The 24,931-nt window shown below is 38.4% G+C and overlaps 2 protein-coding genes across 4 annotated transcripts in view; one reads left to right on the forward strand and one right to left on the reverse strand.

Moving 5' to 3' along the window:
- LOC128620334 (adhesion G-protein coupled receptor G2) overlaps positions 1-20,940 on the reverse strand; it is a 57,146-nt gene extending 36,206 nt beyond the window's left edge. The window contains exons 1-3 of one of the 3 annotated variants that reach the window (XM_053645238.1): positions 20,883-20,940; positions 5,791-5,888; positions 240-389 (exon numbers count right to left, since the gene is read on the reverse strand). In XM_053645238.1, coding sequence (XP_053501213.1) covers positions 240-389; positions 5,791-5,888; positions 20,883-20,902 — 268 coding nt within the window. In that variant the 5' untranslated portion in view covers positions 20,903-20,940. Of the gene's footprint in view, positions 1-239; positions 390-5,790; positions 5,889-7,965; positions 8,623-20,882 lie in introns of those variants that run through there. The other 2 variants (XM_053645240.1, XM_053645239.1) reach the window with 2 other exon arrangements.
- Positions 15,131-19,231, forward strand: rhbdd2 (rhomboid domain containing 2). Its single transcript, XM_053645254.1, has 4 exons — positions 15,131-15,582; positions 15,758-16,162; positions 16,528-16,678; positions 17,236-19,231. The coding sequence occupies exons 1-4, from the start codon at positions 15,396-15,398 to the stop codon at positions 17,621-17,623; spliced, it is 1,131 nt and encodes a 376-aa protein (XP_053501229.1). The 5' UTR covers positions 15,131-15,395; the 3' UTR covers positions 17,624-19,231.
- Positions 20,941-24,931: the final 3,991 nt, after the last annotated feature.

Raw genomic sequence — 24,931 nt, forward strand, 5'->3', positions numbered from 1 at the left:
ACATTAGCAATAGCTGTGACCAGTTAAACAGTGGTAGTTGTGGTACTCATGTTCACTACTGATGTCTATTTGTATATTTGGTGACTAAACCACTAAGCCAGAGGGAGAGAAAAACAATAAAATCAAACACTAATAATTATTTTTAAAAATCATTGTTTTAACGCAAAAAAATATGCTTTAGCGGGTTACAGCAACCAACCCTTTGAATCAAACATACACACATCCTTGTTTTTCCTTACCAGATGTTATAACCTGGTGTAATGTGGATGATGTGTTCATAACAGCAGTTGGGGGAACTGAAATAAGCTGTGTAGCTATTTTTGTTGATGATAGAAATCCTTGTCCTCCTGGTGCTGTTGTAGTTGCATTTGTTGTCAAGGTGCATGTTACTGGGGGAAAAGACATAGAAATAAGCAAATGAGACAAATTACAGTCCCCTCTGAAAATACTGGAATGGTAAGACCAATTCTTTTGTTTTTGCTATACTCTGAAGACATTTGGTTCTAGATCAAAACATGAACATGAAATGATAGATCAGAATTTCAGCTTTAATTTCCTGATATTTACATCTAGATGTGTTAAACAACTTTGGTGGCACACCATCCACTTTATGTAACCTAAAGTATAGGAACAGATAGTCCATCCTTTCATCCATTTTTTGTACTGCTTATCCTACACAGGGTCATGGCCTATCCCAGGGGACTCAGGGCACAAGGCAGAGGACACCCTGGACGGCATGTCAAACCATCGCTAGGCGCACACACACACACACACACACACACACACACACACACACACACACATAGACACACTATGGTCAATTGAGAGATGCCAATCAGCATACAATGCATATCTTTGGACTGGGGACTAAACCCCCTAAGCAAGTAGAGAACATGCAAGCTCCATGCACACAGGGTGGAGGTGGGAATCAAATCCCCAACCCTGGAGGTGCAAGACAAATGTGATAACCACTAAGCCACCATGCCCCGTAGGAACAGATAGTCTTAAAGTAGATTAATGGTCTGGTCTGGTCTGCACTTATATAATGCATTTTTTTTTTTTTTTAACCCTTAGCAGTTCTACAAAGCGCTATACACTGTGTCTCAGTGTGTTGGTAGTGTGTTTTGGGACATTGTCTTGCTGCATGATGAAGTTCCTCCCAATTAGATTGGATGCATTTCTCTGTAAATTTGCAGAATGTTTCTGTAGACTTCCGGATTCATTCTGCTGCTACCATCATAAGTTACATCATGAATTCAAACCCAATCCAGGACACTACCTTCACCATGCTTTCCCGATAAACCTGTACGTTTTGGATCATGAGCAGATACTTTCTTTTTCCGCAAATTGGCCTTTCCATTACTTTGGTAAAGGTTAATCCTGGTTCCAGAACCAGGATTTGTGGCTCATCCAATCTGACTTTCCGATTCTTACTGCTGATGGGTGGTTTGCATTTTGTGGTATGGCCTCTATATTTCTGCTCTCAAAATCTTCTTTGAACGGTGGATGAAATGACTTGCTTTTCTCTGATAGACAACTCTCTGATCTTCATGTTGGCTTATCCATTTTAAGTGTCTTCACAGCCTGACATCCAGGGCTCAAACCAAGAGATGACATTCAGAACTATTAACTCAATGTTTAAACTTTAAACAATCAATCTAACAGGGTACACATGGGCAACAATAAACACCTGCCAGTCACAAGTTCCAATATTTTTGATCATTTGAAAGATGGGTGGGTTCAAACAAAAGGGGACATGTTCTTGTTTAACACATCTAGATGTAATTATCAGGAAATGAAAGTTGAAATTCTGATCTATTGTCTCATATTCATCTTTTGATATCAAAACCCAAATGTCTTCAGTGTACAGCAAAAAAAAAAAGAATTGGCCTTGCCGTTCCAATATTTTCAGAGCAGACTGTAATTTACCCAGACATTAAGTGTTCTTTTTACTGTAAAATAAATTTGAAGTCAGTCTCTGGTGCTGCAGGACTCCAATTTTCTAACGGTAAAATGTTCACTTTCCTAATATTATATTATGCTCATTTTAGGCTGTGAAAATACCAGCAGTGTCACGATTTCCCCTTGAACCAGCGCTGCAGTATTGCAGAGTGCTCGGAAAACCGAAGCGCAAGCTCATGGCGCGAGCCCGAAGCGCAAACCCGAAGCGCGAGCCCGAAGCACAAGCCTGAAGCACGAGTCCGATGCGCAAGATCTTACCGAATGCACGCTTTTGGTTCTTCAATGACATTGACTTTGTTTACTTTGGACATGTGCTTTTGTTATGGTTTCTGTCCTGTCCCTGCCCCTGTCTTGTCATTGGTTGTTTTCCGTAGGTGTGTTTTCAGCGGTCCTGTGTTTCACCCCTGATAATGTTTGTCTTTTAAACCCCTCGTGTCTCTTTGCACGGCGCCTAATATTGAGTTTATCTCATTACTAAGCGGTTGTTCCTCATTTCTCATTTTGTTTCATGTTCACTGAGCTCGTTTCTCGATTCTCATTCTAGCCTCGCCCTATTTATGCCTGTTTGTAGATCGCCTGAGCTTTTGCCTGTTATTTGACCACGTTTTTGATTACCGTTTTGGATTTGTCTGCTTGTCCTTCTCTCTCTAATAAACCTCTTTCACTGCACTTGCATCCATCCTAACCTCCATTACGTAAGTTTCATGACAGAATACTATGCCTACTATGGATGCAGCAGGAGAGCGAGGAGAGCATCACAGCAGTGTACATGGGGATGTCTGGCCACCCTTCATGTCAGTCCAGTTTCCCCTGTGGACTGTCATAGACCTCCCGGAGACGAATTACGGATTGTGTGACTACCCGAGGCAGTTCTTATTCCACAGCCAAATGTACTTTTCGAGCCTGGCGAACCACAAGCCGGACAAGAGGCAGTGGCTTAGGTTCATTGTGTCCCGGTTTTATGGCCCAGCCCATGAATGGGCAGAGCATCTGGCCAGTACATGGTCAAGTGCCCTCAACAATGTAACTCAGTTTGCAGAACTATTCTTGAAGAAGTTTGGGCATCCAGGAAAGAGCTACAACCTGGATCGGCTTTTGAGGGGAGTCAGTGTGACAAACAAGCCTGACCTGCCATTCCACACCTACTATGAGTGGATTGACAGGGCAGCCTCCACAGCTCAGCTTCAGTCCCCGGCCGACATGGTAGTCTTGTAGTTGACACAGACCTGCAGGACCAAGGGCTGCGGAAAAGAGGCCCTGCTACAATGTCCCACATGCAGGAAACTTGGGATCCATGGATCATATTTCTGCTCTCGGGGATGTTTCAAGAGCAGCTGGCGTACTCACAAACGGCTCCACAAGAGAGTGCCTGCGGCACTCCAGCCTGAGGTCAATGTGGCGACCTCAGCTCCAGAGTTCCAGCTCGAGACCCATGAGAAGGTCTCACCTGCCGAGCTCCAGCCGGAGGTCAATGTGGCGACCTCATCTCCAGAGCTCCAACCTGAGACCCACGAGGTGGTCTCACCTGCCGAGCTCCAGCTGGAGGTCAACATGGTGACCTCATCTCCAGAGCTACAGCTCGAGATCCACAAGGTGGTCTCACCTGCTGAGCTCCAGCCGGAGGTCAACGTGGTGACCTCAGCTCCAGAGCTCCAGCTCGAGACCCATGATATGGTCTCACCTGCCAAGCTCCTGCTAGAGGTCAACAAGGTGACCTCCCAAGCCATGTTCACGGCTGAGATCAAAGAGGCGACCTTTCAAGCCCAGTTCCTGTCCCAGGTCGAAGAGATGGCCAACCCAAGTTCTGCTCATGCCAAGTTCCTGTCAGAGGTCGAAAAAACGACCTTTCAAGACAAGTTCCTGTCCGAGGTCGAAGAGGCGACCTCTCAAGCCAAGTTCCTGTCCGAAGTCGAAGAGGCGATCTCTCAAGCCAAGTTCCTGTCCGAGGTCGAAGAGGCGACCTCTCAAGCCAAGTTCCTGTCCGAGGTCGAATAGGCAACCTCCCAAGCCAAGTTTCTATCTGAGGTCGAAGAGGCGACCTCTCAAGCCAAGTTCATGTCTGAGGTCGAAGAGCCGACCTCTCAAGCCAAGCTCCTGTCTAAGGTCTAAGAGGTGACCTCCCAAGCCAAGTTTCTATCTGAGGTCGAAGGGGCGACCACTCAAGCCAAGTTCCTGTCTGAGGTTGAAGAGACGGCCTCCCAAGACACGTTCCAGTCTGAGGTCGATGAGGCAACCTTCCACGCCACATTCCAGTCTGAGATCGATGATGTGACCTTCCACACCAAGTTCCAGTCTCAGATCAACTATGTGACCTTCCACGCCAAGTTCCAGTCTGAGATTGACGATGTGACCTTCCAAGCCAAGTTCCAGTCTGAAACCAATGTCACGACCAACCAGGTTCTGCTCACGCCTGAAACCAACATCACGACCAATCAGGTTATGCTCACACCAGAGTCTGTTGACACAACCAACCAAGATCTCCTCACACCTGAAGCCGACATCACGACCAAAAAGTTCGACCAACAAGGCTCACGCCTGAAGCATACGTCAGGACCAACCAAGTTCCGATCACGACCAAGTCTGCTGACAAGGACAACCAAGTTCCGCTCACACCTGAGTCTGCTGACACGGACAACCAAGTTCTGCTCACGCCCGAGTCTGCTGACACGGACAACCAAGTTCTGCTCACGCCCGAGTCTGCTGACAAGGACAACTAAGTTCTGCTCACACCCGAGTCTGCTAACATGGACAACCAAGTTCTGCTCACGCCCGACTCTGCTGACACTGACAATCAAGTTCTACTCATGCCTGAAGGAGACGTCATGTGTAACCAAGTTCTCTTCATGCCTGAGAATGACGACACAGCCAACCAACCTAGCGTAGTATTGAGTTTATTTCATTACCAAGCGGTTGTTCCTCATTTCTCGTATTGTTTCATGTTCACTGACCTTTCTCGTTTCCCGATTCTGATTCTAGCCTCGCCCTATTTATGCCTGTTTGTAGATCGCCTGACCTTTTGTCTGTTATTTGACCATGTTTTTGATTACCGTTTTGGATTTGTCTGCCTGTCTCTCTCTCTAATAAACCTCTTTCACTGCACTTGCATCTGTCCTAACCTCCATTACGTAAGTTTCGTGACATGTAGGTTATTATTGATAGGTTCAAGAATGCATATTTTACCTAAATTCACATAGTCAGTCTAATTCAAGGAAAGAGATTTACCCTAATTTTTCCACTGATCTTTTGAACCTACACATATTACACTACTGAAAGTAACTACAATGACACTAATTATACTCTCTCTTATAAACACCAACTCTTTCTTTTTTTATTGTTGGAAATCAGAAACTAGTCGCAGATAAAAACCAGTCCAGCAGGTTGTCTAAGTTATATTCAGGTTAAATGAACCATTGTGTTTCAAGCATTTGTACAATAACAAACAGGAAATAATGCCACCTGTTGACGCACTATATGTCGTAGGTGTTTTCCACTTTAATAAACACAATGACATGCATCTCAAGCCACATGACCAATATAAAAAGAAGGATGAACACGTCCTATAGAGGAAACATTTTTTCAAAAGATGTCTGTCGAAAAGAAAGTCGACAGACTCCTTTTGCTCCTTTTTCTATATATGTATAGGTGTTTTTTTTTTTATCTGACATTTTGAAGAAGGGTCCAATTTTCCATTAGACTTCATTTAGTGTGTTTCTCATTCATGCATTAAAGCTCCTCTGAAGTGAACAGATTACATTCACATCAACATTATCATAATACAACTCTAAAATGTGTGGCATTATGGCTATGATGTATGATGTTATGTCTTACCTGTGTGAGACAGCAGGAATAGGACAGAGAGTAGAACATGGTCCAGAACCTTCTGTGGCCTGTTACACGACACAAAGAGGCTTGTACTCACCATCCTTCTGTAACGAGATGGGCAGGGTGAAGTAACCGCTGTAATTCATTTACATAGTCTTTTTCTAACTTTGCAGCTACTGACATGCTGCAAAAGCTGACTTGTACAACTTTTTTTCATATTTATGTATTTATTTGTTTATTGTTGTTTTGCTATATGTTTGCTATATATATATATATATATATATATATATATATATATATATATATATATATATATACCTGCAATTTGAATGTGATGTTGACATAAAACTCATGATGTTGAAATATTAAACTAATATACCATATATGCAGCATATATGAAAAAACGATAATGTGGTACTCTTTAATATCTAGACAGTTTTCTTTATAAATATCATCCACTTCAAGATTCAGTAAATTATTGTAGTTTTTTAGAACTTAAATAAGCTTGAAAGTAGCATTCCATGCATCCCAATCCATTTGAACTTACTCAATAACAATTCCTTTTCCTTCTCTTTTATAGTTCCCTTCAGCACTAGACATTTTAATCTATTATCCTGATGTAAAACTTTCTTACAAGTTTCAGTGTTTTCAAACTGCAATGTGTTTTTCTTTTCTAAAAACAGCTACAGGATATAGTTTCTTATAAATATATTTTGTTCTGAAATGTTAAATATGTTAAGTGAAGACATTAAGTGAAAATAATATATTTGTTTCAGTGGGGTGGCTACTCAAGTTTTATTTAAAGTAATGCCTTGTATATTTATCTCTGAACAGACACTGAGATGACCATATTTTCTTCAAATTATTTTTCATTAACTCATTGATTGTCAAAAGGCTGAGAAGGTCAGTCCAGATGACCAGCCACAGATTCCAGTCTCTTACTGAGGAATGTTCCCAAGCAGATTGACCAGTAAAAACGAGCTTCCAAAAACTGACCGCCTGCTTCACCACCTCAAACCAAAATGAGGACATTGCTGCTGCTGACCAATCTGTTTGTCACTCACTCTCTCATTTTCCATGAATAAGAGCCTGAGGTATGTAAACCTCAGATTTATTTTTCAGAAAAATTTTCATAATTTTTTAACCAAATTAGTAATAAAACTACAAAAGGTGATAATAATAGGATTGTCAAGGCTTTTAGATAACAGAGCTAAATTAAGCCCCACAGATAATAGTACTACTATTAACCATTTATATAATTTATGGTAAGTTATTGAACATGTGACCAGTTCATTTCTGTTTTTCACTTTTTTTTTAATGTTCCTAACAGGGTAAAGAGATTTATTAAAGGTTATGAGAGGGTAACCTCGTGTAAATGGCAAATAATGATAAAGCAAACACTGACACATTAACCACATGCATACCCTGACCACACCCAAAATGATGTCAGCAGCCCTACCAATTGAGTGGAGAAAATATTCCATCAAAGTGCAGTGATCTGTTTTATTAAAACCTATATTATTAGATAGGCTACAATGTATACTGTCAGTTTAATGTCATTAATTTACAGTTGGCTATGACGAACTGGGCACACTCGCGCGCACGCGGGGACACACACACACACACACACACACACACACACACAAACGTAGGTAAATCTTCGCCCTGGAATTACTGGAAATATTGCGTATTTCCACTTGAGCAATGCTTGTTTGTCTTGTTTGTAGAATGTCTGATAAAAAGGCTTTATTTTCGGAAGCTTCCTATCATTAGTCCTTTTTGCACATAATTTGAAAAGCTTCCTTAGAAATCTAGAATTCTTAATTTGACTAGCCTTTATCGACTTGCATAATTTAATACTGAATGTAATTTGAAAATAATTCAAATTTAATTTAAAACTTAAAACCAAATTAAAACTTCAAATATAATAAATCTTTATCAGAAAAGTAAACACCATAGTCTAAACTGCCCCATATTTATACGCTCACTAAAAGACATGGTCAAAACTAGATCTTAATAGACTATCCAATAAAACACTTACGTAGTCGTATTCAGGATATACATAACGATTAATAAATTCGTATGAAATTAGAGTATTTGTTTGTATCAGAATGAAGTAGGATATATAAATGTTGTAGACGTTAAGTGATCAGAGCTTGATAGTGTAAGGGCCCCCAGTACCTTGTAGTCGGACATCGGCGAGCAGCGCGTGTGCCAGCGTTTATATTGTCACGTGCGAGAGCGGAGTTTCCGCCATCCGCAGACTGACGGTGATTTCCCTCAATAACCCATCGGTTTTTCCCAACCGTCGGGTTCAGATCTGAATTTGGATCCAGCGTCTTTGCTTATATGAAACGACAAAGGTATATGTAGCTACCGTTTATGTCTTTGAATAAATTGTGCGTCTGTGTTGCCTTGTATGCCAGAGTTAATTAATCTGCCTTAGGCTGAGGCAGACTGCAAGTAAAACAACTGCTTGTATAACCCGCCTCTTTCTCCTGAAAATGTGACCCACCCTGTCATACAATGACTCCAAATCTGGCTACAAAAAAAAAACAACAACAAAAAAAACTCATAATAGCTTCAAGTTTTCATTGGGCACAACCTTCTGTATCAGATATTGTACATACTGAATATTCTGATGAGAGACAAAAACGCCTATTGTTAAAACACTAATAACTATTTTGAGAAATCATATTCTAACCTAAGAGACAAACACACATTAATAATATTTGCTTAAAAAGAATACAAAACACGTGACTTGTTCACGTCAACTGGATCCACCCATACATTTATCATACCTGTCACTTATGCACACCTTGCCCAGGCGTTTTTCACTGTTTGTCAGACCTGTTACTATAGTTCTAAAAACATAAAAAAAAATATGGAACATTAAAACAATTTTACTGTTGCAATGTGATACCTGGTTTTATATTACTTACACATGCCTGTGAATGAATGGTTTGTGTTACGTGTAATTGGTTGGTAAAAAAGTTGGTTATTAAACAAAGTAACAGAAAGTTTATGTGCACATAAAATTCAGTCTGACTGAATTTCCTTCATTCAACACAATACAAAGTTTAGCCATTCTGGGGTTTTTTTTTGTTGTTGTTGTTATTTTTTAGTTCTTCCATAACATGGCTCAAGAGGGAATCCACCTGCCCATGAGGGAAGGGAAGCTTTTCACACATTTAAAAGAACTAAATTTGATGAATGTGATAATAAGTGTGTGGCATTGTAAGAGGTCAGACTGTAGATGGTTGGTTGTAGTGCGTATGTGCTGATGTAGGAGGAAATGAATGTGACCCACTTGTTCAGACTTGCTTCGCCTAATGAAATTATTAAGTTATGGCTTTATATGTAGCTATTTCAATATAATTTTATAGTCTGTAACATGAACATATTAAGTAAATATATTTCAGGTATAACAAAATCGGGGGTTCTTCAGCTTGTAGTTAGTACTTTACTGTCCTAAATATTTCATGGGGCTTATAATATTTCAGGGGGAAATATTTCAGGGGGGAAAAGCATCTGTGTGATTCTGCCTGGCATTTATGGCTCTCGATACAACAAGGGGAACCTATATGTTATCACTTCTTCACAGCTCGAAGACACAGTAGACTTGATTCTTTTGTGTACCATGATACGTGCACCAACTTCCATTTGGGCATGATTTTGGTGGAGGCAGTATGATGCCCTGGGCAAAGTTCTGCTGGGAAACTTTGGGTCCTAGCATTCGCATGGATTTTACTTTGACCTGTACCACCTACCTAAAAATTGTTGCAGACCAAGTATACCCCTTTATGGCATCGGTATTCCTTAATGGCAGTGGCCTCTTTCAGCAAAATAATGCACCCTGCCACACTGCAAAAATTCAAGGTGTTGACTTGGCTGCCAAATCCAACTTACAGAGCTTAAAGGATCTGCTGCTAACTGCTTGGTCCCAGATACCACAACACACCTTCACAGGTGTTGTGGAGTCCATGCCTCAATGGGTCTGAGCTGTTCTGGCAGCACAAGGGGAACATACACAATATTAACCATTACACATATACAAATCAGCACCAGTATTGGTGAGCCTGTGCCCACTGCAGCCTCAGCTTTTTTTTTCATGGCTGACAAAAGTGGGACCTGACATGGTCTTCTGCTGTTGTAGCCCATCCACCTCAACATTCAATGTGTTGTGCATATTGAGATGCTTTTCTGCTCACCACAAATGTGGTTATCTGACTTACTGTAGCCTTTCTTTAAGCTAGAACCAGGCTGGCTATTCTCCATGGATCAAGGTATTTCCATCCACAAAACTGACGCTCACTTAATGTTTTCATTATTGCACCTTTCTGAGTAAACTCTAGAGACTTTTTGCATGAAAGTCAGAGGACATCAGCTGTCATAGAAATGTCAAAATCACTGAGATCACAATTGTTCCCCCATTCTGATGTTTGATGCGAAAATTACCCGATGCTGCTGGCCTGTATCTGGATGATTTTATGCACTGCACTGCTGCCACCAGGTGTGCCATGTTTAATTAGCCTATCTCCGTACACTCCAAATACTTCCATACACTCCATTTAAACCATGCAGCTATTTCATCTCACAAACCTTTACTACATTTGGGGAAAAACTCTCCCTCCGTAAGATATTTTTGGCAATGTTTAAAAAACATCCACTCCTTATGACATACAAATCACTAATGTCGTAAATTTACACATATGCACCTTACAGATCTGGTAGCTTCCTAAATTATACAGTGCTGCAGGGAAGGTGCATTTTTGTAGGCCAACACAGAAGTTAGCATCACTCTGGTTCCCTCAACAAAAATCCAGTAGGATTTTTCCATAGGCTTTTAAATTATTGCAGAAAATAAGCACTGTGACCAACAAAAGTATATGATTCTTACACGCTTTGTTCATCAAGATAATCTTCACAAATGAACACAACTTTTATGAATTTTGAAGCCTAAATACAATAGCCAGAAGTAAAAAGTTAAAGTTAGGCTAAAATGAACTATACCACGGTTGCATGACTTCACATCACCACCACTAAGCTTCTGACAATTCTTTCAATCTTTATTTAAAAAACACTACAGATGGAAAATAATATAAATTGATGAATCTACAAGTTGGAAAGTTTGAGTTAGAATAGTTTGCAAGAGCATGAGTATAAACACAACAAGGCTGTAGTAGATGGGTTTTCCTGTTCAGCATGAACATTTAATGTCCCCAACAACCTCTGCAGTCCCATTTAATCACTTGTTATCAACTGCCTTTTCAAGACATGTAAAAGCTTTAAAAAATCACGAGTGGAATATTACTGATGTATTTTATATTGTAGAATAAAACATGGTATCTTGAGCTTGTGTTAATCACAGACCTTATTTCAGGCATTTAACCAAAAGCCCATTCAAAAAAATCATTGACTTCGGGACAATGGAAGCAGAAGTGCTAAAATGCTAAAAAAAAAAAAAAAAAGGTCTCATTCCTGCACCACTATATTATCAAATGTATGGGCATGGGTGTTGTGAATCAGGCAAGAGACGTGGATTGGAGAGCTACACTGACAAAGGTTAACAAATGATTTTTTGAGAAAGTGACGAATAATATTCCTACAATTGAGAATAAAGGTCTTCCTCAAATAACTATTGAAACTCAGTCTCGGTTCCTTAAGGGTAGGTCAATACATAACAATATTCATCTGGTACTTGACGTCATAGAATACAATCAACTAAGTTAGGACGAAGGACTTGTTTTATTTTCAATTTTTTGAAATCTTTTGATATGGTTGGACATCCATTTTCATTTTGGTTTTGGTCCAAAATTTATAAATATCATCAAAATACTTTATAGTGACTAAAATACAGTGGTGCTTGAAAGTTTGTGACTTTTCTATATTTCTGCACAAATATGACCTAAAAAATCATCAGATTTTCACACAAGTCCTAAAAATAGATTAAGAGAACCCAACTAAACAAATGAGACAAAATTTATACTTGGTCATTTATTTGTTGAGGAAAATGATCCAATATTACATATCTGTGAGTGGCAAAAGTATGTGAACATTTGCTTCCAGTGTCTGGTGTGAGCCCCTTGTGCAGCAATAACTGCAACTAAATGTTTCCGGTAACTGTTGATCAGTCCTGCTCATCGGCTTGGAGGAATTTTAGCCTATTCCTCAGTACAGAACAACTTCAACTTTGGGATGTTGGTAGGATTCCTCACATGAACTGCTTGCTTCAGGTCTTTCCACAACATTTCTATTGAATTAAGGTCAGGACTTTGACTTGGCCATTCCAAAACATTAACTTTATTCTTCTTTAATCATACTTTGGTAGAATGACTTGTGTGCTTAGGGTTATTGTCTTGCTGCATGCCCCACTTTCTCTTAAAATTCACTTCATGGACAGATATCATGACATTTGATATCTTCATGGACAGATATCATGACAGAATTCGCTGGTATATTTCAGAATTCATTTTTCCATCATTGATGGCAAGTCGTCCTGGCCCAGATGCAGAAAAACAGGCCCAAACCATGATACTACCACTACCATGTTTCACAGATGGGATAAGTTCCTTATGTTGGAATGCAGTATTTTCTATTTTCCTTTTTCCAAACATAACGTTTCTCATTTAAACCAAAACTCTATTTTGGCCTCATCTATCCACTATCATTTTTCATATCCTATCCTCATCTATCATTTTTCCAATAGCCTTCTGGCTTGTCCACATGATCTTTGGGAAAATGCAGAGGGGCAGCAATGTTCTTTTTGGAGAGCAGTGACTTTCTCCTTGCAACCCTGCCATGCACACCATTGTTGTTTGGTGTTCTCCTGATGGTGGACTCATGAACTACATTAGCCAAGGTGAGAGAGGCCTTTAGTTGCCTAGAAGTTGTCCTGGGTTCCTTTATGACCTCGTGGACAATTATATGTCTTGCTCTTGGAGTGATTTTTGTTGGTAGACCACTCCTGGGTAGGGTAACAATGGTCCTCCATTTGTACACAATCTGTCTCACAGTGGATTGGTGGAGTTCAAATGCTTTAGAGATAGTTTTGTAACCTTTTCCAGCCTGAAAAGCATCAACAACTCTTTTCCTGAGGTGCTCAGAAATCTCTGTTGCTCATGCCATGATACATTTCTACAAACATGTGTCGTGAAGATCAGACTTTGATAGCTCCCTGTTCTTTAAATAAAACAGGGCGCTTACTCACACCTGATTGTCATCCCATTAATTGAAAACATCTGACTCTAATTCCACCTTCAAACAAACCTGCTAATCCTAGCAGTTCACATACTTTTGCCACTCACAGATGTAATATTTTAAGACTTATTTGAAAATCTGAAGATTTCGGGTAATATTTATGCAGAAATATAGAAAATTCTAAAGAGTTCACAAACTTTCAAGCACCACTGTATCTCAGTAGCTCTTCCCAAGGGGACATGCCCAAGATTTCAAGTAAATAGAGGTATAAGGCTAGGCTATGGTATTTCACCTCTGTTGTTTATTATGGTAGCGGAACTGTTATCCATCTTATTAAAGAGGGATAATATTGCTGATATTACTTTTATGGAACACGAATTCACTGTCAGTCAACTTGCTGATGATACCCTTTAAAAAAACAAAAATAAAAAAATTTAAAAAAAAACTAAATGCAGATCCCATTAGCACTCCAGTCTGTAGAATGTTTTGCCAAAGCATCAGGACTACAAGTAAATACATCAAAATGTGAATTGATGGCTATTCACAAGCTCCCTTTAATCTCATTATATAATATTCCAATTAAAAAGGAGGTGAAATACTTAGGAATTACAATTTCAAAAGATAAAGAGAGTATAGAAAGGTTGAATATTGACAAAATATTACAAAAATGTAGAACAAATATGAATATTTGGTTGCAGAGGGACATTACAATATTTGGGAGAATATTACTTACGAAAATAGAGAGCCTCTCAAGGTTAATTTACCAGGTTTTTCCATTGCCTATTTCGACTAAAATGATTAAAATAATTAACAAACTTTTGATTTCATTTGGAGAAAGAAATGCCACTATATTAAAAAATTAGATTACAAGGAAGGTGGGCTAAAGGCAGTAAACTTTGATTTCCTGAATGGGGTACTTAAATGGTTGCAATCCTTTATTTAAAATAAACAGTCATACTGGTTTGCAATTCCATTTGGTTTATTTATTGTTGAATATGGAGCTATAATCTTTTTATTACAGTGCGACTTTGAATTATCTAAAATTTCACTGAAGCTATCTGCTTTTCATGAACAAGTCCTCTTGTATTGGAAATGCTTTTTAAACACAATTTCAGTCCACATAATATATCCTTATGGAATAATCGTTGTATATTATCTCAGAGTTGCACATTATGGATAAGTATGGCTGTATTTTGAGTTTTAATGATTTATGCACCCATTCAATTTTAATTGTGGAGAAAAGAAACTATATAAAGAAGTATTAGTTATTAGAAGCATTCCTTTATGAATTATTTGAATTATAAAAGGTTTTTTTTTTTTTTTTTTTACATATTCTGCAGCTATTCCCAAGATATTGTGTCGTAATTTAGGCTAAATAAATTTTGTAGGTAAGAAATGTATTAATAGGTTTATAAGAAAATGTCTTGTGCAGGAACACTATCCTGGTCATATGAGAAGAGATAAAATTTTTTGTACATCTCAGTAGAAAATCAGGGAATTAGTTCAGAAGCAAATATCTTTGATTTCCCCTTCCACCTAAATGTAAAGAAGTGCACATTAAAATTATGTATATTTACCCAACTAAGGTATTCCTAAGAATGAGATTAAATATGAATTCAAACACATGCCAAATTTGTAATAATGATATAGTGACTGTTGAACATTTATTTTTTTCAGTGTTGGTTAATCCATTTTGGATTGAGGTATATCATTGGATAAAACAAAATGTCTATTTTACCCACTATTGCATGGGATTTGGTTAAATTTGGAGTACTTTTGGAGGACAAAAGTGTATGCTTTATAAATTGTTTAATTATTTTATTAAAATATTTCATTCACAAATTTTTAAATAGCACCCAACTTAATGTTTTTAAAAAGGAGCAGTGCCTATATACCCAGGCCTTAAAAAAATATGAGAAATCATATTGCCAGGAAATTATATGATCTGTTTAACCATTATGGTTTTGTTTAATCCCCTACAATATATTCCTTTATTGTAATTTTATTTATTTATTTTTTGTATTGCTTTTCATTTTGATTCTTTGTTGTAGTGAGTATGTATTAATGATAAGTTTAACTCAGTCTGTAAGTACTTATATTTTCACATGCGTTAGCTTTTAATGTTCTGGTAAAGTTTGAATGCAAAACAAACAAAAACAAAAAACAAAGGTTAGCAACGCTGCGCAAACGCTGCGCAAACGCTGCGCAAACGCTGCGCAAACGCTGCGCAAACGCTGCGCAAACGCTGCGCAAACGCTGCGCAGTATAGCAGTCTCGAATACGACAGGTTGAAGTTTCCCCAACACGGAAGTTGATACGTCACCGGGTTCCCAACATGAACTATATTTCGAGCCTTTTCGATTTTGTTTGATTTCATTTAGGAAAAGGAACATTATGTCATAGTCTTTACAATGAAAATGCGTGGCAAGTTTCGTGATGGACTGTGGAAGATTTATAGTTTTGTGTCTGCGTTCGAGTTTACGAGTGGGGTCGTGTTTGTAGTCACATTATCTTGTGTCCTGAGCATCGTTACGAATCACTTCAACATTTCGGGACATACACTAAGTCTGGAATCCAGCGTTGTTCTCAACGGCCATGGTAAGATTTTATTACAGAATATGTCATAAATGCATTGTACACAGGTAACTAATATAATGCCGTGCCTCTTTCAGCAGTTAACTAATAATATGCACTGTATAATCATGATGTATCTTCTGCTGAATGTATGGTTTATGTAAAGTTTAACTCTGTCTCTCTATTTAACCCCACCTAGTTCACAAACTTCTCACCTACTGCTTTTACCATAAGGATGTGGAACACCTCTTTCTCAGTGTGGCTGTGCTAGTGTCGTTTTGCAGTGGATTAGAGAAAGGAGTGGGCACAGTGCGATTCCTACACCTTTTACTTTTTCTGGTCACTTCTATTGGCGTAATACATGTACTACTGGAACTGTTGTTGTTTTCTCCATCTACAAGGAGTTCAGTTTCAGGCCTAATCCCAGCTTCTCTCGCCATGCTGGGCATGGTGACCATCAGTTCCCGCATGAGGAAGGCATTCCTGCTAGGCTTTACTGTGCCCACTGCAGCTCTTCCCTGGCTCCTGATGCTCATTGTTTATCTCTTTATCCCAAATACTGTGTTCTTATGCAATGTCCTGGCTGTAATTACTGGGCAGATGTGTATCCTTTTCCTGGTTATTGTGCGTGTCTGCATGTCTTGCCATTTATCAGTGTCCAGTTGACTTGTGACTTAAAACTTGACATACAGGTCATTTTAAACATCTAGTAAATATAAATTCATACTGTTGAAGCCACTCAGATGATTGGTGAAATATCTCCAAGATTACAACAAAAGTGTGATTACACTGATTTACTATTACTGACATCCAGAATGCCCTGGATGCCCTAAAAATGGCAGAATATACATTTTGGTCTTCTAAAGTTTAAACTTCAGTAAATTCTATTCACGTATGTATGATGTAACTATAGTAGATGAACAGAGCTGCACCTACATATTATGTCCTTGACTGAAGGATTTGTATTAGATGGCATGAAATGGTTTTCAGTGTTTCAGATGTCTGAGTCCAAAGCGTGTGTGTTTGAGAAGATGGTGCCATTCAGATTGCTGAAGAAAATAACATGGGTGCATTTTGTCCCTGCATCCGCAGGGGAGCGAAAAAAAATCCTGCACACTATGTGAGTAATCATTTTCTCAACAAAAAATAAGAATAATCTTTTTGTATTTACTATAAACATATATCATTTATAACAGTGGTTCTCAAAGTGAGGTCTGTGAAGCATAAACAAGGTGTCACAACCCATTGTTATCAAAGTTATATTTTGTAGTGAGTTCTTATAGTTATTAAGTTTGATGTGTATTGAATGAGTTTAATCCAAATACTAAAAACATGTCGACCTATAAATAATGTAAACTTGGACCTAATGTGTGTTGTCAGTGGAAAGTTTAAGATTAAAATGTTCTATGTTACTAATATATAGTCAATATATTATTGTACATATTTAAATAATGAGTCTAATATTTGAATAGTTAGATTCTGTTTATAAAACAAATCTGTACTGACCTGGTCTGAGGAAATTATTTTACAGATAAAGGGGTCAGTGGTTGCAAAATGTTAGAGAAACTCTGATTTATAATATATAACATAATTTTCCATCTCAGAGTAGTCAGTTTTATTATCTATTTTGATATGTCAAGATATGTTGATGATAAAATGCACTGATAACTCTTTCAGATGCAGCCCATCACCTGGCTCATACCCTGTCCAGGCTTATGCTCCAGCATCTATGTTTGCTTCTCAAGCCAAAGGAAATGCTCTAAGCAGCGTAGATGGTTGGTCACATCCAACCATTATCCAACAGAACTACACAATACCTTCTCTAAACCCTGGATATAGCATTGGGCCCAGATTTGGATCCAGCCATGGACATACACATGGACATGACTGTGGACATGGGCACAGTCATCAATATCAGGCCAGCGATTTTTGGATGCCAAAGTTTCCTTATGCCCATTCTCATTTTAGCCCTCATATGAATATGGTTGTACAGTCTTTTGGTAACCCATCACACACAACAGTTCAAGCCGACTCTGTGGCATCTGTCCCCGTGCTCTCCACTTAGCAATGTCCACCTGAGTGGAGCAGTCCACCCAAAATGTAAAATAAAAATGAATATAGTGATGCCGACCCATGATAACAGTTGGAGGGCCTTATACAGGCACTCTGTAGCTAAGAATAACAAGCCAGCCATGAATCAATGTAACTTTTGATTTTGTGATGCTGTACTACAAGCTGATATAGGGTGAGTTTACTTTTTCTTTTTTTGTTATTGTTGCTTTACTATCTTACTCAAAAATTTTTTACTCATCAGTGTGTAAGAAATACTGCATTGCAAAAAAAAGTAAAAACAGATTTATACATGAAAATATATATATTTAAAAAAGTATGCATATATTTATATACTTATATACTTGTATACTTATATTTACATACAGTCCCCTCTGAAAGTATTGGAACTGCTAAACAAATAATTTTGTTTTTGCTATACTGAAGAAATTTGAGGTTAGTTGAATATGAAATAATAGATCAGAATTTCAGCTTTCAGTTCCTGATGCCTCATTATTGACAAACATTGTCATTAGAGCTGCTACAACTAATCGAAAAAATTGACAATAATCGATTATGAAAATCGTTGTCAACGAATCTCATTATCGATAAGTCGGTCTGCACGCGGCACCAGGTACATTTACTCATTATGTTACTTCTGTTCCAAAAACACGCTTCGGAGAGTAAATACTAAAGTTGTGTCCCAAATGACGTACTATACACCTACATTATGCACTGTGTACTCTACCGTCTAGTGTATGAATTTTAGAAAGGTAATATCATCTCAAATGGGACACTTTTTTTTGTTGTTGTTTTTTACTAACCGCTAAAGTTTGTGTAGCAGGGATGCACGACAGTGATACACAAGCACAAACTTATGTTTATATCCAAAATGCTCCACTGTGTGTAAGGGGCAGGGGAAACTGGTGCGAGTTGCTTAAAAGGTTTAGTTTTATTTAAGTTTATTGTTATTATATGCTGTATTTGTAGTCAGTGTAAATTCTGTTGTTTATTATAACGGAAGTGATCTGTTAGTAATAAGGCCGTGTTGCTCCTCACTTGCGGTGTAGACGCAGTGATGCAAGTACAATCTGTAATGTCTCATTAAAATACTATGAGCAAAAGTAAACACAAGGAAAACAATATGCCTAAAGACAGTAACAGAAGCCACAAGGTGCAATATATATATTAATTTAGGACTGTAGTTTAATTGTGTTTTTTGCGCATTCATAAAAAATAATGCATAAATACTAATATATATATATTTCTCTGCACACTTGACATGTACATGGTACTCTGTCCTCATTCTCCTCCTAATTGGCTGTCAATAAATATTTATTCGGAGGCAAAACAAAGCTGAAAGGAAACAGAAAAGCAATGGACTGTTGGAAAAGTGGCATCATCTTCCAGATATATATATATATATAAGTATTTATGCATTATTTTTTATGAATGCGCAAAAAGCACTGAATTAAACTACAGTCCTAAATTAATATATATTCTGGTGTGTGTCTGTGTGTATTGGGCTCTTTTCAGTCTTATATAATTGGACAAACAGTTGTGTAAAGTTTTAGTCTGAAGTTTATATTTGTAACACTCAGTTGTGGATCTTATTTTATATATATATATATATATATATATATATATATATATATATATATATATATATATATATAAATGAAAGTTTGCCCCCCTCCCCCCCAGTCGATTATGAAAATAATTGTTAGTTGCAGCCCTAATTGTCACAAAGCTTTTATTGGAATATGGGTCTAGAATTCACATTCTGTTGCTGGTTTTTTTGTTGTTGTTTTATTTTTTATATTAGGTCCATTCTGAGATATAGTTTTCTCAAGTGGAATTTTATAGAAAGCTATTTTAATGTACACTCAGGTCCATAAAAATTTGGACATTGATAAAGTTGTTATTTTATCTGTCCACCCAACCTGGTCACAGCCATAAATCACACATACTTTACTAAAAGACCATTCACAGAATATGTATTGTAACTTGTATTTTTTCTGACATATACACATTTTGTTGGTGGTCATACATATAGGGAAAATGCCAGGCTCAACACAGTGAATTGGCCCCTTATTGCAAAAATAAAAATGCGTTAGCAAACCCACAACACAACCTCCTATCAAGTGTAAAAATCTACACAATTCTACAGGTGGTTTATTATGGGCATATTCATACATCAGGTGGCTATTATGTGCTATTATTAGTGACAATGTGCGCTATTTTACAAACAAAGGCCTGACTAGCAGACTAAGATGGCTCATGATGATTCTGTGCATTCCAATCAAGTTCTTCTACACCAAACTCTGGACCTTGGACAAATGGACCTTGCTTTTATACAGGAAGGCATTGCCATGCTAAACAGGATACCTATGTAGCATTGCTCACTAGCCACTCTATCAGGTAAGCCTTTACCTGACTATAAACATAAATAGCCAAGGGGTCATACATTTGCAAAATAATTTTTGCCTGGAATTACCTTTGGTATCACCTGGCTTTCTCCATTAATTATGTTGGCTTAACAAAGCCAACATACTGTTCTGTTTTATAAGCGTATTATTAGTGGTGCTTGCAAAGCAAATCTTCATAATTGTTATTGCTGTGGCCAAAATTCCCATTGACTTGCATAAAAAAATTCTTATTACTTCGTTATAACTTCAGGCCGATCACACTGGTCAGGCTCTATTTTTCCAAATTGATTCCAACCCCGTTATTCCCGTTGCTGATGACGAAAATGTCCAAAAACTTCCATTCACTTACATTGAGGGAATGTTCAGAACCTGGGTCTCGAGCGTTTTGTGGATCTCAGCTCGGATGCTGGCGTTTATGTGCCTCATGGTGCCAGGTTGTCAAAATTCACACACCTGAGTGCACATGGCCTGAAGCCTAAAAGTATTGGAACACTGTCTGGCTCCAAAAGTATTGGAACTCTGTCTAGCTCTAAAAGTATTGGAATGCTGTCTAGCTCAAAGTATTGGAATGCTGTCTAGCTCTAAGAATATTGGAATCCTGTCTAGCTCTAAAAGTATTGGAATGCTGTCTAGCTCTAAAAGTATTGGAACACTGTCTAGCTCAAAGTATTGGAACACTGTCTAGCTCAACGTATTGGAACGCTGTCTAGCTCTAAAAAGTATTGTAACTCTTTCTAGCTCTAAAAAGTATTGGAATGCTGTCTAACTAAAAAATATTGGAATGCTGTTTAGCTATAAAAATATTGGAACTCTGTCTAGCTCTAAAAATATTGGAACTCCGTCTACCTCTGAAAGTATTGGAACATTGTTTAGCTCCAAAAGTACTGGAACGCTGTCTAGCTCGAAAAGTATTGGAATGCTGTCTGGCTCCAAAAGTATTGGAACACTTTCTGGCTCTGAAAGTATTGAAATGCTGCCTACCACCCTACCCTAGCAAACAGCTAACAACTATCCATAACACCGTAGCAACAACCTAGCAACAATTATAACACCCCAGCAACCACCCATAATACCCTAGCAACCACCCATAACAGCCTAACAACCACCATAACACCCTAGCAACCACCCATAGCACCCAAGCAACAGACAAGGAACCACCCACAACACCCTAGAAACAGTCAAGCAACCACCCATAAAACCCTAGCAACACCCTTGCAACCACCCACAACACCCTAGCAACCACCCAGAACACTATAGCAATCACCAAGCAACCGCCTAGCAACCACTCAGAAAACCCTAACAACTGCCTAGTAACCTCCCAGAACACCTTAGCAACTGCCTAGCAATACCCTAGCAACCACTCAGAACACATTAGCGACCACCTAGCAGCACACTAGCAACCACCCAGAATACTCTAGCAACACCCTAGCAACAACCCAGAACACCCTATAAACTGTGTAGTAACACTCTAGCAACTGCCCAGCATTCTCAAAGTATTGGAAAGCAGTCTAGCTCCAAAAATATTGGAACGCTCTCTAGCTCTAAAAATATTGGAACTCTGTCTAGCTCCAAAAGTATTTGAACTCTGTCTAGCTCCAAAACTAATGGAAGGCTGTCTAGCTCTAAAAATATTGGAACTCTGTCTAGCTCCAAAAGTATTTGAACTCTGTCTAGCTCTAAAAACAGTGGAACTCTGTCTAGCTCCAAAAGTATTGGAACTCTGTTCTGACCTTGACCCGTCTCAATTGTCCAGCTATAGACCAATATCAAATCTCCCCTTCATCTCTAAGATTTTAGAAAAGGTTGTAGCAAAGCAGTTATGCTCGTACTTAGATAGGAATAACATTCATGAAATGTATCAGTCAGGATTTAGACCTCATCATAGCACAGAGACAGCGTTAGTTAAAGTAATAAATGACCTTCTACTGACCTCTGATCAGGGTTGTGTCTCGCTGCTTGTGTTACTCGACCTTAGTGCAGCTTTTGATACTATAGATCACACTATTCTCCTTGATAGATTAGAAAATGTTGTTGGCATTAAGGGAACAGTCCTCTCCTGGCTCAGGTCTTATCTGACCGATCGTTATCAGTTCGTAGATGTAAATGGTGATTTCTCCATGCGTACTGAGGTTACTTTTGGAGTTCCACAGGGTTCTGTTTTAGGCCCACTGCTCTTTACTTTATATATGCTACCCCTAGGACAAATTATTCGTAAACATGGAATTAGCTTCCACTGTTATGCTGATGATACACAGTTGTATGATTCAGTGAAGCCAGAGGACAGACAGAAGCTTAGTAAAGTTGAGGATTGTGTAAAGGACATTAGACGTTAGATGTTAACTAACTTCCTTTTACTTAATTCTGATAAAACAGAAATACTTTTATTAGGCCCACGTGTAGCTAGAAGTAATCTTTCTGATCACATGGTTACTCTGGATGGTCTTTCTGTTTCATCATGTACAGCAGTTAAAGACCTTGGAGTGATTATTGACTCCAGCCTATCATTTGATGCTCATGTAGATAATATTACTAGGATAGCTTTCTTTCATCTCAGAAATATTTCTAAGATAAGAAACATATTGTCACTACATGATGCGGAAATACTAGTTCATGCATTCGTCACCTCTAGATTAGATTACTGTAATGCCTTACTGTCTGGATGTTCCAGTAGGAATATAAATAAGCTCCAGTTAGTCCAGAATGCAGCTGCTAGAGTCCTAACTAGAACTAGAAGATACGACCATATCACACCAATATTATCAATACTGCATTGGCTCCCAGTAAAATCTCACATTAACTATAAAATACTTTTATTAACCTATAAAGCACTAAACGATCTCGCGCCACAATATCTAAGCGACCTTTTGGTTTTATATGATCCGCCACGCCTACTTAGATCAAAAGATGCAGGCTATTTGACGGTACCTCGAATAGTGAAGGCTACAGCAGGGGGAAGAGCCTTCGCTTATAGAGCCCTACAGTTATGGAACAGTCTTCCTATTAGTGTTCGAGACTCAGACACAGTCTCAGTGTTTAAGTCTTGGCTTAAAACGTATTTGTTTACTCAAGCCTACCCTGACTAGATTCTATTTTACTACTTCGCAGTCATAATAATCTTTTTTCTCCCTCTCTCCTTTTGCCGAGCCCCACACGAATTTATGGAGATACTAGAGATCCAGATCCTTTCTGCCTCTGGATGGAGCTCAAATCTTCTCTAATTCCAGACTGCTGGGACTACGGCTGCTCCTAAGGCCAAACAGACTTCATATAAATCCATAATGAACTTTTTCACACTATCTGTTGTTACCCAGATGAGGATGGGTTCCCTTCTGAGTCGGGTTCCTCTCAAGGTTTCTTCCTCTTAAAACATATTAGGGAGTTTTTCCTTGCCACCGTCGCAACTCAGTGGCTTGCTCAGTTGGGATAAATTCACACCTTTAATATCTGTATACCATGTTGATCTTTCTGTAAAGCTGCTTTGAGACAATGTCTATTGTAAAAAGCGCTATACAAATAAAATTGAATTGAATTGAACTCTGTCTAGCTCCAAAACTACTGGAAGGCTGTCTAGCTCTAAAAATATTGGAACTCTGTCTAGCTCCAAATGTATTTGAACTCTGTCTAGCTCCAAAAGTTTTGGAATGCTGTCTAACTCTAAAAATATTGGAACGCTGTCTAGCTCTAAAAATACTGGAACGCCGTCTAGCTCTAAAAATATTGGAACTCTGTCTAGCTCCAAAAGTATTGGAAGTCTGCCTAGCTCTAAAAATATTGGAACACTGTCTAGCTCTAAAAGTATTGGAACACTGTCTAGCTCTGAAAGTATTCGAACACTGTCTAGCTCTAAAAATATTGGAATGCTGTCTAGCTCAAAGTATATGAATGCTGTCTAGCTCTAAAAATATTGGAACACTGTCTAGCTCCAAAAGTACTTGGAACTCTGTCTAGCTCTAAAAATATTGGAATGCTGTCTAGCTCCAAAAGTACTTGGAACTCTGTCTAGCTCTAAAAATACGGGAATGCTGTCTAGCTGTAAAAATATTGGAATGCTGTCTAGCTGTAAAAATATTGGAACGCTGTCCAGCTCCAAAAGTACTGGAACTCTGTCTAGCTCTAAAAGTATTGGAACACTGTCTAGCTCAAAGTATTGGAACGCTGTCTAGCTCTAAAAGTATTGGAACGCTGTCTAGCTCTAGAATTATTGGAACGCTTTCTAGCTCTAAAAAAGTATTGTAACACTGTCTAGCTCTAAAAGTATTGGAACGCTGTCTAGCTCTAAAAGTATTGGAACGCTGTCTAGCTCTAAAAAAGTATTGTAACACTGTCTAGCTCTAAAAGTATTGGAATGCTGTCTAGCTCTAAAAAATATTGGAACACTGTCTAGCTCTAAGAATATTGGAATGCTGTCTAGCTATAAAAATATTGGAATGCTGTCTAGCTCAAAAAGTATTGGAATGCTGTCTAGCTCAAAAAGTATTGGAACACTGTCTAGCTTAAAAAGTATTGGAACTCTGCCTAGCTCTAAAAATATTGCAATGCTGTCAAGCTCTAACAGTATTGGAATGCAGACTAGCTCTAAAAATATTGCAACGCTGTCAAGCTCCAAAAGTATTGGAACACTGTCTAGCTCTAAAAGTATTGAAACTCTGTGTAGCTCTAAAAGTATTGGCACTCTGTCTAACTCTAAAAGTATTGGCACTCTGTCTAGCTCTAAAAAGTATTGAAACTCTGTCTAGCTCCAAAAGTATTGGAAGTCTGCCTAGCTCTAAAAATATTGGAACGCTGTCTAGCTCAAAGTATTGTACCGCTGTCTAGCTCTAAAAATATTGGAACACTGCCTAGCTCTAAAAGTATTGGAACACTGTCTAGCTCCAAAAGTACTTGGAACTCTGTTT

The sequence above is a fragment of the Ictalurus furcatus genome, chromosome 16 (genome assembly GCF_023375685.1).
Source record: "Ictalurus furcatus strain D&B chromosome 16, Billie_1.0, whole genome shotgun sequence".
In the NCBI taxonomy this organism is placed as follows: Eukaryota; Metazoa; Chordata; class Actinopteri; order Siluriformes; family Ictaluridae; genus Ictalurus; species Ictalurus furcatus.

Coding starts and splice junctions, on each gene's coding strand:
- rhbdd2 (XM_053645254.1), top strand. CDS start 15,396: ATGAAAATGCGTGGCAAGTTTCGTGATGGACTGTGGAAGATTTATAGT. Junction 15,583..15,757: donor CGTTGTTCTCAACGGCCATG/GTAAGATTTTAT, acceptor AACCCCACCTAG/TTCACAAACTTCTCACCTAC. Junction 16,679..17,235: donor AAAAAAATCCTGCACACTAT/GTGAGTAATCAT, acceptor TAACTCTTTCAG/ATGCAGCCCATCACCTGGCT.